General features: G+C 35.9%; 1 protein-coding gene across 5 annotated transcripts in view; it reads right to left on the reverse strand.

Moving 5' to 3' along the window:
- Window positions 1-328: 328 nt before the first annotated feature.
- Window positions 329-12,159, reverse strand: part of STS (steroid sulfatase) — a 104,344-nt gene continuing 92,513 nt past the window's right edge. For all 5 annotated transcript variants that reach the window (XM_086880150.1, XM_086880151.1, XM_023918340.2 and 2 more), the window contains one exon: window positions 329-3,486. In XM_086880150.1, coding sequence (XP_086736276.1) covers window positions 3,104-3,486 — 383 coding nt within the window. In that variant the 3' untranslated portion in view covers window positions 329-3,103. The remainder of the gene's footprint in view (window positions 3,487-12,159) is intronic.

Here is a 12,159-nt window from a genome sequence, read left to right on the forward strand (position 1 = left end):
GAGAAATTAGCTAAATGACTTGGTCTGGACTATACAGGGATTCTGTCAAAACTTAGGATATGGTACTGTTAAATAATACTGTAGAGGAATACACTACCCTCTGAAATTGAACTCCCAGTTTAAACTGACATATCCTACAAACAGGCACCATGTTACAAAAGCAGTGCTCATTAAATGATAGATTGAAAGTCAGTTTCCAAGTATCAGAGCAGCACATTCTCCTTGAGCCTTTCTTGTTACTAAGCTGTGAATCACTTATATCCCATCAATAACCTGTTGTTGAAAACAAAACTTTTCCTTGTTAGATCAGGCAGTGGCGTTACACAAATTTTATAGTCCTTCACATTTTATTTTGCAGACAAACACAACTACTTAAATTACCTTGATCTGACATGCCATCTCCAGAACAGAAGGTATAGTACTGAAAGGTATAATACATTTGCAATACAGGGAATGTTTATTTTAGGTATTAAATTAAATGGTATTAACATAAAGTATGAAAAATACTGCCCTGTTCTTTACAGAATCTTTCTTGAAGGAACAACTGTAAGAATGCATTTCAGATTTTACAGCTTATGTCAAAGTATTAAATGTTGTACTAAATTATATTTTGGAAAATATGAAGTTTGTTCCACAAAATATATATATATTATATTATTTGGGGCATCTCAGGTATGTTTAATTACTTATATTTCATAATGCAAAGTCAATTCTCGTTGGACCTTAAATAAGCAGGAGGTTAGCAGAATTAATGAGTGCTACAAGTCAAATTCTATTACAAAGACTACTTTTCATTTGCTGATTGATTAGGGCAAAATAGCCATTACACTCAACATGACAAGCAAACAAAATGATTTAGTGGCAAAGAAATAGGTGGAAAAGTATTTCGGGGGTGTGGATGTTTTAAGAAAGATTAGAAAGATAGCATCAAAAGCCAAGGGGGGTATGAAAGAAACATCATATTTACTCAAGAAGAAATCAGAGCAGTAGAAAAGTCAACATTTTTGATACTTTGATCAAGCAGCACAGAATAACAGTTGTGCCTAGAAGAACAAAGAATTCTTGCACCTGCAGAAAGAAAGAAAAAGAAATAATAGCAACACAGCATCTTCCTGATTAAAAAAAAGTCAGTGTGGGTGTCCTTGAGAATATTAATTGAGATCTCCGTAAAGGTCATGGTCCAGAAACTATGGAAACAATGTAGATCTAATGACACCAAACCCATTTTCTGAGTTAGCACTGTACACTGGACATACCACATATTTTTCCCTTTTTCTTCAGGAGTACTTGTTTGAAAAGCTTTTGTGTAAGCTGTGGCAGAGCTGTGAGAGTTGGAAAGAGCATCCCTCTCCACTGCGGTGCTCTGGCACTCTGGCCACAGCTGGGGCTGCCCTTTGGCTGCAGGGAGGGACATGCGGGCACCAGTGCCATGCCCCAAGGGGTTCTAGGGCCACATGGTGAGGACCAAAAATTTGGTATGTATGGATCCTGCTATGACATTGAAACGCAGCCACTCTCATGGAATAATGTTTGTATTCAAATGTGAGGCATTTTTCTTCCTAAGGTTATGTAGTACATTGAGTAATAAATATTGGTCATGGGGCTTTGCCTCCTATAGAGAGTTTGCTGAGGTCATAATTAAGATCATGAACACAAGGTGAAACTTAAAAAATAGGACTTCAAAGAAAAAGTACATTTCCTAGGACAGGCTCCTGGGTATTATGGAGAATGAAATTCTGAATGAAACTGCAACAGAAAAATCAAATAAAGCCTAGGTTTTGCAGACAGAGGAATACACCATTTATCACAATATATTTTTAAAGGAAAGGCTTCAATAGCTCACAAGAACAGGGTCACAACCTTAATGCTGGCTGACTGAAGCTACTGCATTACTATCATCACATATCCCTTTTTCCCCAAACAGGTCTTAATGCATTGTAATGTGGGAATTAGCCACTGCTTTCTGATAAGGAGCAAGTCACCTTCTATTATCAGGCATCAAATCATTTTAGTATTTTGCTGATATCATCTTTTCGTCTGCAATATGCCAAAGAAAATAGTTTCTCTGCCTGTAGAGTGGAAAGAAAATGTGCCTGAATAAGAAAGAGATAAAAATGGATACAAAAATTAGCCCTTGAGGACAGTAGATTTCCCTAGACCTTGCTAAGAACTCAGATACAGTTATATTTGGCTTTAAGTACTCAAGCCCAAGCTTATTTTCAGAAAATGATAGATCCTATTCAAAGAGCTTAAAAGATGGCAAAGATATTTAAAGGAAGACAACTGGAATATGATCATAAGGGTGTGCCTTATGATCCCTTATGTCCCTTATCAGGGACTGAAGGATTTATGGGTTACAAATTCAGCTTGTGCATATATATATATATATATATGGTAGACACTCAAGCACACAGCTGGTGCACTTGGTATCCTTTTGAAACAAAAGTTGCTGTCATGCAATAGGACATGACAAGCAGAGATGCTGGGGAGCACCATTTTAATACGGACACAAGGTCTTCCACTACCATAGCTCTGTGCATTTTTATGGCACATTCAAAGTTAGACTGCTGGCAATCTGTCAGTTTTTTCATAAGTGTCAAGGCTGTTGATAGAGATCTGCTGCAAGTCTCCTCTTAACCTATCCATCAGTTAACAAATAACTGTCACTCTCCACTATTATCTCTCTGTTTTCAATTACTCAGTGCTATGTCCTACTAATGGATAACACTTAGTAAAAAGGACAGGAAAGTTTGCATTTAGCAGTTATGATTCAGTAGTTGTGATTGACAGAACCAATAGGTAAATTCTTTGCTGTGTAAGAAAAAAGCTCAAGCTGAAGCTTTAGAAAACTATCACCCATAGAAAATGCCTTCAAGTCTACCCATGTATAGATGAGGATGGCAACATGTCCTTCATGCTGTGTGATAAAGACAGAGGAGGTGTGTCTTGCCTTCCCACTCTTGTCAGGTTTTCTTGATTGAAATTCTCTTCTACTGCAATATGTATTTAAAGACTGATCCGTCTCCAACACAACAAAACCACAGATTCAAGTCAGACACCCTCACTCTGCAGGTCCAGTTTCTGAAAGGGAATTGCAGCTTGTTTATCCCAAATGCAGCTGCAGTGGACTCCCTCCTGACTCATAGTCACAATAACAAGACTGAAAGAGAGATGAGCAGCAGAGCTGGAGCCATGGTTTCCATAGAAGGTTGTCCCATGACAGCTGGTTAGGAACAGCATGCAGGGATCTGGTGTGGTTGTCTACTGCTTGGTGCACAATCCTGAGGATTTCGTAGAAACGGCTCTCAGTTTCTGGAGTCAGTGGGACTTTCTCTTCAGGGTCTCTGGACAGATCGAAGAGCAGTGGAGGATCATGTCGTGTAACAAATCCTCCATGGCAGAAACAAACGTGAGAATCATAGCAACCATTGGAATCCTCAGGACTGAAGTTTGGAGTGAAGAAGAACACTTTCCAGACAGATTCACCTGCAATTTACAGCCACAAAACAGCTGGTGATAAAGTGATAAAATGACATAATGGAAGTCCCTTGGTCTTAGGAAATTCCACCAACTTGGTAAGTCAGTCTTTTAGTAAAAAGACAGTACAGACACTCTGTAACAGAGACTGCACCACACTGAAAGAGTAAAACAAGATTGAGCAAAGCAAAAATAAGCAAAATATATTGATTTTCATGCTACACATATTAATGAAACAACTATGATAATTTCATTCCCGTGGAAGAATTCTGATTAACTAAATCCTAGAATACTTTAAATAATTTTGTGTTTTACAATAAACAGTACTAAGAAGATTTGCAGAAATATATACTAAATCTTCTTCAAAGCTTATTAAAATGTATTTTTGCCCCTTGACCATATTTACCCGCTGCTGGGCCCCATCTGCTTCTCATTTCGCTAATTGAAAAAATTTCATTGTTACCTTTTCTCTCTCTTCCTCTCTTTGTTGTATTAACCCATTGTCCTCTGCCCCATTTCTTCATTGCAAACACCTGGATACTCATTTTATTAAATAGGATTACATGAAAAGGCATAATGGGTGCTAAATTCCTGTCTTACGCTTCTACATGATTTTTCCAAATGTAAATTATAAATTATAAATAACAGTTACAGTAGGATAATTCTTAGGTGACATTCTGCTTTGCAAAATGAGAACCAAAGTTCATTTATAGACTGGTCATCCTCAGTTTAACTTTCTCTGCAGAGAAAACTGAGCTGTCCATCCTCATGTAACTTCAGTTTGTGTTTTCACTGTTTGAAAATCCTAGTTATTTCTTGGAATATGAATAATAAAATATCAGTTAGATTTTTCAACAAGCAGTCTCAAATAGGCCTGTGAAGATCAAAAACACTTAACAAGAAAGCTGTGAACAAAAAAGTTGTTACTATTTTCCTCAAGTATGACAGAACAAATAGGAAAGGCAGAAACAGAATTGAACTTCCAGGGAAGCACACCATCCTCCTACAGCCAGTGAAGTATATAGCTCTTCAGAAATGGAACAAAGAATAATTAATAAGAGTAAGAAACATCTGTATTTTATTCTTAATAAAAGCAGATTATTAAACAAGTCAGATCTATAATGTCAGATTTCCTGTGAATTTGAGACTATAAAAACATTGGAAAAATGTAGTCATTGGTAATTTACATTTCTCAGCACCCTGTTGTGAATTTTCTTTTTATCACCTCATGTTTTTAAATACTGAGTGAAAAATCTTTTTCTGGTATTTTGTTGAATTTTGTTAAGGTCACAGAAAGCTTGTTAGCCTAGTAACAGACTTTCAAAGATTTATGTGTGCTACAGTAGTTAATATTTATTAATCAGTCCGTCAGTACAACAAAATTAAAGGCACTAGAAAATATGGGATGGCTAGAGCAAAGATAAACTGGTATATGCCATGCTGTACCTACATCACACTCAGCTTTTAAAGAAAAAAAAAAACCAACAAGTTTAAAGAGAAATGCTTCAGCAGACTAAGGAGTCACAGGCTGCAGTTCTAGACAATAGCATGGATTTAAAGGACAGTAGGTGACCTTAAGATTCTTTACAGCTTCTTCTGTTCCACAGAATTCTTCACATTAGAAGTGATTTTACCTTTAGGAACCAATTCAATGACAGAGCCTGGGGACTACCAGTTCACTTCATCTCCACTTAAATCGGGGTCAGATAGGTGATGGCTATTATACACATTAGACTGGGAGAACCCTCTAAATGCTTCTTGGAAGTCAGAAAAGGGGAGGAACTTTTAAAGGCTGAGTGACTTGCTGGCACAGACAATAGGATGTGGCAGGTTTTAAAAGGCTCTGGCTGTGACAGCCTCCATGGCGCAGTCTTACTGGGAAAAAAATGAAAGGAAATTTAAAGGAAGGCAAAGCAAGAGAAGGCCAGGTGACATAAGATGGCATTCCTTCATCTACCTCTAGTAACATTTTGAAAGGTTGGTCTGGCACTTGAATCTCTTGTTTTCTTAGAAATGAAATAAACAAAATCAAATACTGCCACTTAAATTTCTTTGAACTTATGCACAGAACATTTCCAAGAAATATACCTATTGTTTACTGAGATTTAGAATTTACATTCTGAGAAGGCATGAAATTCCGTACTAAGCATTGTTTCAGGCTCCTTAGACATGTTTAATTGGCAAGATAGATGGTGAAAAACATAAAAAGCCAAAGGGCTTGATCAGTCAGTGCACTGTACACCATTATAGACCATGCAACACTTGCCATACCTGAGAATTTGATTCACAACACTATAGCAACTTGACAGAAGATCAACAGAAGAAAATTATATGTCTACTAAAATGCCAGTTAAAAGACATTCAAATTTAGCCATACACAGGAAAACTTTGTGGTCAAGCTGTCTTACCACACATTGGTCTTTCACGGTACATTTGTGCTGAATTAAATTGAAAAGAAAATTTTCAGCCACTTTTTTTGGTGCTGGGCATTGTAGCACCAGGTCTGCTCAAGGGCTTACAGATAGCAGTACAAATTCGGGTAGTCCAAATTAATGGAAGTTGGTACAAGCAGCCCATATAGGTAAGGAATAGGGAAAAGAAAAAAACAAGGAAGTTGCACTTTTTTTTTTTCCCCACAGAAAATAAAGACTTGTTTAGGTTTTGGTATATGAAGAGCATACAGCATGTTGAAAAATCACGCGTGGGTTTTGGGACAAGACATGTGTGACATCATCTCATGTCTGAGTGACATTGCTAATGTTTTGAAGAGCTGATGGTACTTTATCATCAGATAAGCATAAGAATGTTATGATTACACACTGCAAAACACTGAGCTCTGGGAGTGCAAAGCCTGTTGCTCTGCAATGTTTATCTGTTGCACTGCAGCAGTGTTTCTGGAACTAGAGAAGCAGCAGCAGACTCTAAACACCTATTTCCTAAGCATTATAAAAATTAAAGCCTATCTGTCACTGGCTGTGGCTGTGGAGCGGCCAGTGCAATATACCAGGAGACATTAAGAACTGTCAGACTTCTAATTGGTAAAGCTGATGAACTATATAGGGCACAATATTAAAAAGAGAGACCTCTCTTCCAGTCTCTCAGCTGATATAAAATCTCATTTTGTAAGAAGGTTAACTACAAGGATCAAATTAATCTCCTAGTAATTAACGGTACCTGTGTTCTCCAAGGCATCTGGATACTAAACCCTTGTTATATAAAAAGATAAAGGAATGTCTCTTCCACAGTGAAGTTAGTAGTAAAATTGTCAGGGCTTCCCCAAAGCCAAGTATATCAAGCCCCTTCTGAAACCACAGGCAGGCTCTAAGCCTGCAGCACCCTTAAAGGTCCTGTCCCAGTGCTTCACAAATTATTTCAGTCCAATTTTCCTGCAATTCTCAGTTCTCTGAGCTGTCCAATAAGTTTTCTCTCAGAATACCTCTTTCCTTTACATGTTAAAAAAAACAAAAACTAAAGAAGTTGTACTTCTAAATAGTTTCAAATTAAGATAGGTTGCCATTAGTCCAAGCAAATCTGCTATGAACATAGTTATTCAGTGTTCAATCTCCCTAGAAGACTCCTTTCATTATCCTTAACCCAGTTATTTATCCTCTCAAACAGACAATAGTAGCTCTAACAGACCGGCAGAGGCCATGAGATTAAATAAAAGTCTCTCAGTAAGATATATTAATATATTCAAGATGAAGTGACACACTGGATAGGGATGCCATTTCTGTTATAAATGCACCCTTCTTAATCATTTATGGCTAACTGGTGTTTTCTGATAAGCAGTTCTTGAATGAATAGAAGCTATTGTTGCATTATTGCCTGGGACTTAATTTTCACTGAATTTAATCTATCACAGTAGCTTTACAGGTTTGCAGCTACTGTAATTTTCTTTGTTCATATTACTGTGTTGCCTCTTTCTGTAGAAGAACAAGTTAAACAGGGCTGTTCTCCACTGTACATTGGGGAGCTAGTCCCTGCTTGAATTCAAATGCCTCTGATGGGAGCCATTTGGGTGTAGCAGACTCAAAATCATAAATTGAGACAGACTTTTCTGTGTCTCAAGTGTGCTCTGTAGCCATTGTAAACTCCCACACTCTAACTCATGCTTCTCAACATTTCTACAAGGTAGCAGATGAAAATGGCAGCTCACTTGAAAATTACTTTCTTCAGATAACTCTTGTTGTTGGATTGAATCCGTTCCTCCTGCTTCCTCTAAGTTCATTCAGAATTTTCAGGTTCTCTGCTAATCTTATTCATAACAGATATCAGATATATTCAGCTCTTTGATAATTTAACAGTGTAGAAAAGGCTTCAGTTCTGAAATTCTTGTAGAACTATATATAGGTCTATATAACAAAGACAATACTATTTGGTTACTATAATGAAACTATACATATTATTTTATGACATTAAATATGCCATTTGAATTTAAAAAATTGTAACTTTTTTGTTCTTATAATGAAATTTTTTTTTTTTTTAGATATTTGTTTTGAGAGTCTGGGTATCTTATATTGGATATATATCTGGGTGGTATATTATTAATCAGTCAAAAGACAGCACATCTTGTCCCAGTGTCAGTGGAAAATAACTGACTGATATTCAAAGACACAATGTTGATTTACAACAATCAGTTCTTGCTAGAAGAGGTTTGCATAAAAAACTATGCAGAATTTACAGTATTTGAGTGAAAACCACGAAAAAAACAGCAGTAGTGATTTTAAAATATTTAGAATAAAACCTAGTGTTAAGTATCCACTAAACCAGAAAGGATTGCACACTCCTGAATATCTAATAGCCACACTGAACAACTGCTGCAGGAAAAATACAAGACACACTGAATCCATACCCAGATTGCTGATGACAGAAATCTCATGACTGAGTTCTTTATCTAGAGTAAATGCTGTGGTATAAAAAACTTCTACTGAATTCTGTCCAAAAGTCAAAATTATCTGTTGAATTGTAGTAGATGAAAAAGAATTCTTTTCCTGAATTCTTCATCATTACCTTCAAAAAGAATTGATTCTTCATTTGCAGTGTTTTCTTGTTGAAGAAAGTCTTAAAAGGGAAGAATCTGTGGGTATAGAAATTATGCTGCTATAGTAGGAAGTGCTATAATGCAATGTTATGCCTCATATTTGGATGTCTTAGGTGATAGCAACATGGAAGAATGCATATTGCTCTGGAAGAAAAAAATCCATGTGTAGTAATTTAATGGAAATAATCCAGACACCTGCTAAAGATTTGTTTGAAGAATATTTACCTGCTGAATGGTCCATATAATTTTCAGTTCATCTAAGCAGCAGCTGATGGTATGCTGAAGACTTAAGATAATGTTGGCATACACACACAAAAAAAGAAACCTTAACCAAACCAAATCAGAAAACAAAAAACAAACAACCAAAAAAAACGGGTCATTTTCAATCTCTACTAAAAGTCTTGAAAACAGAAAAGCCTTATTATATTGCTTATGAAAAAAAGTCTTGATTTTCATGTAATGCCTTTCCATGGGAGTCAGTCACTCAGTTAATCAATTAATCAGTTAAGAACACCCCTAGGAACAAAGAAGAAACACTTTGCCAAAGATAACAAAACCCAAAGAGAAACCCATTCAGAACTGTGTTTTGTATTTTGATTTTTTTCCTGTTCTTCAGGAATGCATTCTACTACAGAAAATAAATTGAGGACAATCATTTTTGTCTTTCATAAAGTGGATGCCATTTTTCTGAGTGAACAGATCTGTAAGATTCAGAGAGCAATTTTCCTGATACTAATCAAACACAGGACGAAGATGCAATGGAAGTCCTAAGCAATTTTTGCAAATATTTTTAGACAAGTTTGCATCAGCCAAAACCAAACCCATCATCAGGATTTTTTTTATATATTATTTTCTTCAGAAAGTTTTCAAAATTTGGATGTCAAAAAAAAATAAGCTGTTGACACATGGAATGCTAGTGAAGTATTCAAAATCATTAATATGAAAATTACTACCATGCCTAATGCTTAATTTACCAGATGTACATCTAAAACCAAAGAAATAACTGTTAAAATGTTACTTTAAAAATTAAAAATAGAAATTTTGTAACTGCAGCTGTCTGAAATTTTGTGCTATGCCAAAGAATACTGACTAATCATTTTCCTTACTTTAAAAAGTTGAAGAAAAGGGTTAATTTCTCTTCCTTACAAGTGTCTTAGCTAGTTGAATTATTTTAGTTTTTTCTTTATTTTTATAAAGTTACTAGGTCACTTAAAAACCTTTTGAAAAAAAATATTTTGAAAATTTATTCAGTTAAGCGTAAATGACAACAGAGGAAAGGAGTTTCTTTTATGAGACTAAAAATGTTGAGTTAAAATGAACATTTGCAAGTAGTTTGGTGCAAAAAATATCAGTATCAGGCGGTCCTACATTTAAACAAAAAAACAGAATGACTGAATTTTTTTTTTTATTGTAAAGATGTATGTACAGTTTAGAATCTGAAATATGAGACAGCAGTTTTTATCCCTGTGTTAGAAAATTCATGTATTTTCCAGAATGTGGAACTAGTAAAAGATTACCAATGATGTTAAACCATAAATTTGCAATTTTCCTAATACTGAGCAAACAATACAAAAACCCTTCAAAATCCTGAATTAAAAACCTTAGCATGAAAAGGACAAAGCACAGAATGTTCTCTTACAGATGATCAGCAGAGACTCTGGTACAGATTACAAATTTTTTTTTAAGAACATTTCTAGAAGTGTATTTTCTCTTTCACAAGCTTGTTTAAGGTAATGGTATTTCAGAGAAATACAGCAGTTCTCCAGTCTGGACCTTTATGCAAAAGCAAAACTTGATTTCACAGTTCTCCAGGAAGCAAAAATGTCTGCATTTGAAAGGAAGAGTTTTAGTAAAGTAATATTTTCTTGTTTTGGTTGGATGCAAAGTGGATGTAGAAATCTCCAGCTATTCTCCACATGACAGTAAGTGATGGAAAAAGAAAAGAATCCTGACTCTCTCATAATTTTCAGCTTAAAAATGCATGTGTATAGTGCAGTGAAAAACAGGCTTTACCCTTCAGAAATGCAATAACCTGCTACAACCTCCTTCCTCTGAGAAACAAGAACATAGAAAGATGTCCTGTGGATGCAGATGAGATGAATATGTTTTAACTGTTCCTTATACAGGACTTGGATGGAAACAACAGCATCATTTTCATAAAAGGTTATTTAGGTCTGGCATTCAATTAATACAAAATAATTTTTGTTTTTGAATTTGAATTTTCAGGGTTTGTTCATTGGGTCTTTTTAGGGTTTTACTGGGACTTTGTAGTGTTTGTTCTTTGGTTTTTTTGGGGGGGAGGGTTTTGTTTGGGGTTTTCTGTTTGTGTTTTTTGTTGTTGTGGTTGTTGTTGGGGGGTGGGTTTAGTAAGGACCCATTCAGTGAATTGGTCTGGAAGTCTGGCTTGTGCCTTCCATGCTGCAGCCATATTCCTGTCCCTTAGCTTGCAATCTAAACCAGGATAAAGGGAAGTGAGAATAAGAAACAGAAAGGAAAAAAGATGAAGTCTCCATTTCAGCTTAAATAACTATGATAATAAGTTTGCTTTATGCTCTTGTTATGATTAGGAGTAGAGTTTGTATTTTTTTAAAGGACAGTATTTAATTTCTTTTCATTCCCTTTATTTCTCTCTCTCTCTCTCCCAGACTAAGTAGGGGAATGCTGGTAGGGAATGGAGCACTGCAAATCCCAGGGTATAAATAGCTCTGCCTGAGCCTAACAATAACTCTGCTGCCACTGACACAGAGCAGAGCAAAGGCAAGAAAATACTGTAACAGTATTTGTCATGCTTGTCAGGGGGAACACTTTCCTACCTAAAATATTGTGAGCAGAAGTGTGCATCAGATGATTAGGTCAATTTTCTTGAGCTTGATACAAACCGTTTCATGGTGTCTGTTCATGCTGGAAATGCTCTTCTCTCTTTTGACAGTCATGTTATTTCACACTTATCAAATAATATGTCCATAACTGTGTCACCCAAATGCAACTGCAGCTGTTCTGATATGAGGCTCAAGATAGTAAATTAAAATTCTTAATGAGATAATTTAGGTAAATGACACTTGATGTTTGTTTTGCTTCCTCCAGTTCTGTGGTTGAAACACTGAACAGAAAGAAGGGATCTGGGAGATGATTTGAGATTTTCAGAAGTTTTCCTTGATTGTGGTGCCTCCAAGACATGGGGAAGATCAAGTAGAGAGAGGGGGAAAAAATACAGCGGGGGCAAACATGGAATAAAGATGATGTCCATAAAGCAAGTTAGGAAGCAGGAAAACAAAACATCTTCAATGATCAAGTTGATGAAACGGTTGCAATGAACTACAGCAAGAAACAATAGTAAGTGATTCAGATGTTTAATGCAGAGCAAAAAGATGTTTCTTTTTGATATAATAAAAAATTAAATAAGGAGTAAAGAAAGAAGCCATAAAGATCTTATAAAATTATCATCATTATCATCAACAATAAAAAACCCAACTCCAAACCCACTTTTAAAATGGGAGGCTTCTCTAGAGAGAGCAGTGGAAATGAAGGAACTTGTGAGACTGAAAAACAAAAGGCAAATGACAGAAAAACCCTCATGAGGGTCAGAGTTCATTACAGCTTCTGCAGTTTCAGAAGGGAAAGATTCACAGAAGGGTTTGATC

This window comes from Cyanistes caeruleus, chromosome 3, assembly GCF_971803275.1.
Source record: "Cyanistes caeruleus chromosome 3, bCyaCae1.hap1.1, whole genome shotgun sequence".
Classification (NCBI taxonomy): domain Eukaryota; kingdom Metazoa; phylum Chordata; class Aves; order Passeriformes; family Paridae; genus Cyanistes; species Cyanistes caeruleus.